The sequence below is a fragment of the Echinops telfairi genome, unplaced genomic scaffold, assembly GCF_000313985.2.
Source record: "Echinops telfairi isolate 266 unplaced genomic scaffold, ASM31398v2 ScPeMD7_5;HRSCAF=22, whole genome shotgun sequence".
NCBI classification, from domain to species: Eukaryota; Metazoa; Chordata; class Mammalia; order Afrosoricida; family Tenrecidae; genus Echinops; species Echinops telfairi.
In genome coordinates this window covers 32,519,748-32,521,333 of record NW_022103901.1, presented here as the reverse complement: position 1 = coordinate 32,521,333, position 1,586 = coordinate 32,519,748, and the positions used below count along the sequence as shown (strand labels likewise).

The 1,586-nt window shown below is 51.8% G+C and overlaps 1 protein-coding gene across 1 annotated transcript in view; it reads left to right on the top strand.

Moving 5' to 3' along the window:
- The first annotated feature begins 185 nt into the window (after nucleotides 1–185).
- LOC101658896 (zinc finger protein 200) overlaps nucleotides 186–1,586 on the top strand; it is a 19,334-nt gene continuing 17,933 nt past the window's right edge. Inside the window, exons 1-2 of the mRNA XM_045286038.1 lie at nucleotides 186–272; nucleotides 903–1,226. Coding sequence (XP_045141973.1) covers nucleotides 980–1,226 — 247 coding nt within the window. The 5' untranslated portion in view covers nucleotides 186–272; nucleotides 903–979. The remainder of the gene's footprint in view (nucleotides 273–902; nucleotides 1,227–1,586) is intronic.

Below are 1,586 nucleotides of genomic sequence, written 5' to 3'. Positions count from 1 at the left end.
TCAGACGCAGATGGCTCGCTCCGAACGGGGAGACCAGGCTGACCCGCCGGAAACGAGGCACCGGGCGTGACGTCACGACGGAGGCACCGGGTCTCCCAGAAGGCATCCCTGCCCAATTGACAGCGGTGCGCACCAATAGCGGTTTGCGAAGACTCTCCGAAGGGCGAGGGTTGGGCTTGGCCTTTCGCGCTTAGTTTCCTGGGCGCTCGCTGGTCCTGGGTCTTTGGGCTGCGTCCCCAAGGAGTGTCCTGCAGCGGCAGAGGTCCCGAGAGGTGAGTAGGGTCCGTGAGAGAGGCTGAGGGTCCGTTGAGATGGTGGCAGGGGACAGACAGGCCCTATAGGGGGCCATGGCCATGCCCCAAGCGATGCTGCCATTGAGCTTTGCGATAATGGGGCTCCTTGTCGGAAGTCCCAGTGTGACTTCCTTTGCCTCTCTTAGCTGGGCTTTGACAATGGCGACGAGTCAGCAAGCCATGTGTGGTTACTTCCCGACATGGCATTATTGGAGGGTCAACTGCTCCTGAAGGGCACCGGAGGGAAGTGTGCAGAGGCACCATTTGACACGTTTCAGTGGCTAACCTGACTTCTAAGCAAGATGCTCTTAAAGAATTTCTGTCTTCTACCAGCACGAGTTGAAGTTTTCTCAGTGCCTTGTTCATCCTGTATTTCCCAGGAAGATGGCCCTTGGAAGTCTGCTCTCTCCAGTTGGGCCCTTTGGGTTTGGAAATCCTCTGGCTTTTGGGGTCAAGTTCTTTCTTTCAGCCATTTCTAAGAGACCCTTGTTCAGAGAACTGAGTTTTCCCTACCTAATTTTACTCTTAAGTGATCTCAGGTCACCTCTTGAGGGTGCAGTCATGCCTTGCCTGTTCATGTAACTAATCCATGGTTTCTCTTGTCTGCAGCTTGGTTGTCTGTCATATTTCCTTCAGTAAGAAGTGGCTCTTGAAGTCTTGCAGAGCAAGCGTGGCTGCAAAGCACAATGGCTGCAAAGGTGGCTCCCAAACCCCCAAAGCCAAAGCAATCATTTGTACTGCGAGTTCCTCCAAATTCCAAGCTGGGCCAGGACCTACTTCGTGATGCCACAAGTGGGCCCAAGACCATACACCAACTGGTGCTGGAGCACTTCCTCACCTTCTTGCCCAGGCAGGCTCTAGTGCAGCCCAGTCAGAAAGCCAAGGAGACCTTGGTTGTTGTGAAGGATGTGAGCACAAGTCTTCCCAGTAGAGGTGAGAAGCCAATGTCGCTTCACTGGACATGAAAGAGGCAGTATTGGGGGCTGAGTAAGGCTTCCTTTTCGCGTGGTAATGGATTCAAGGTAGGATGGTGGGTATTGAAGAAGTATGACATTGATATGTTTGTTGGGAAGAGGAAGTATGTTCTCAGCTGGAGCAGATAGTGTTCTGGGTATGTAAAGCCACAGAATAAACAGGGTGTTGGTGTCGCTGTGAGTCAGCATTGACGTAGTGGTAGTAAGTTTGGTGTTCATTGTACTCAAACATTCTGGGGGAGAGATACCTTTTTAGGGTAAAGAAATTTTGATGAAGCATCACGATGACTCTAGTGTATGGGAGATTTCAGAAATTCCT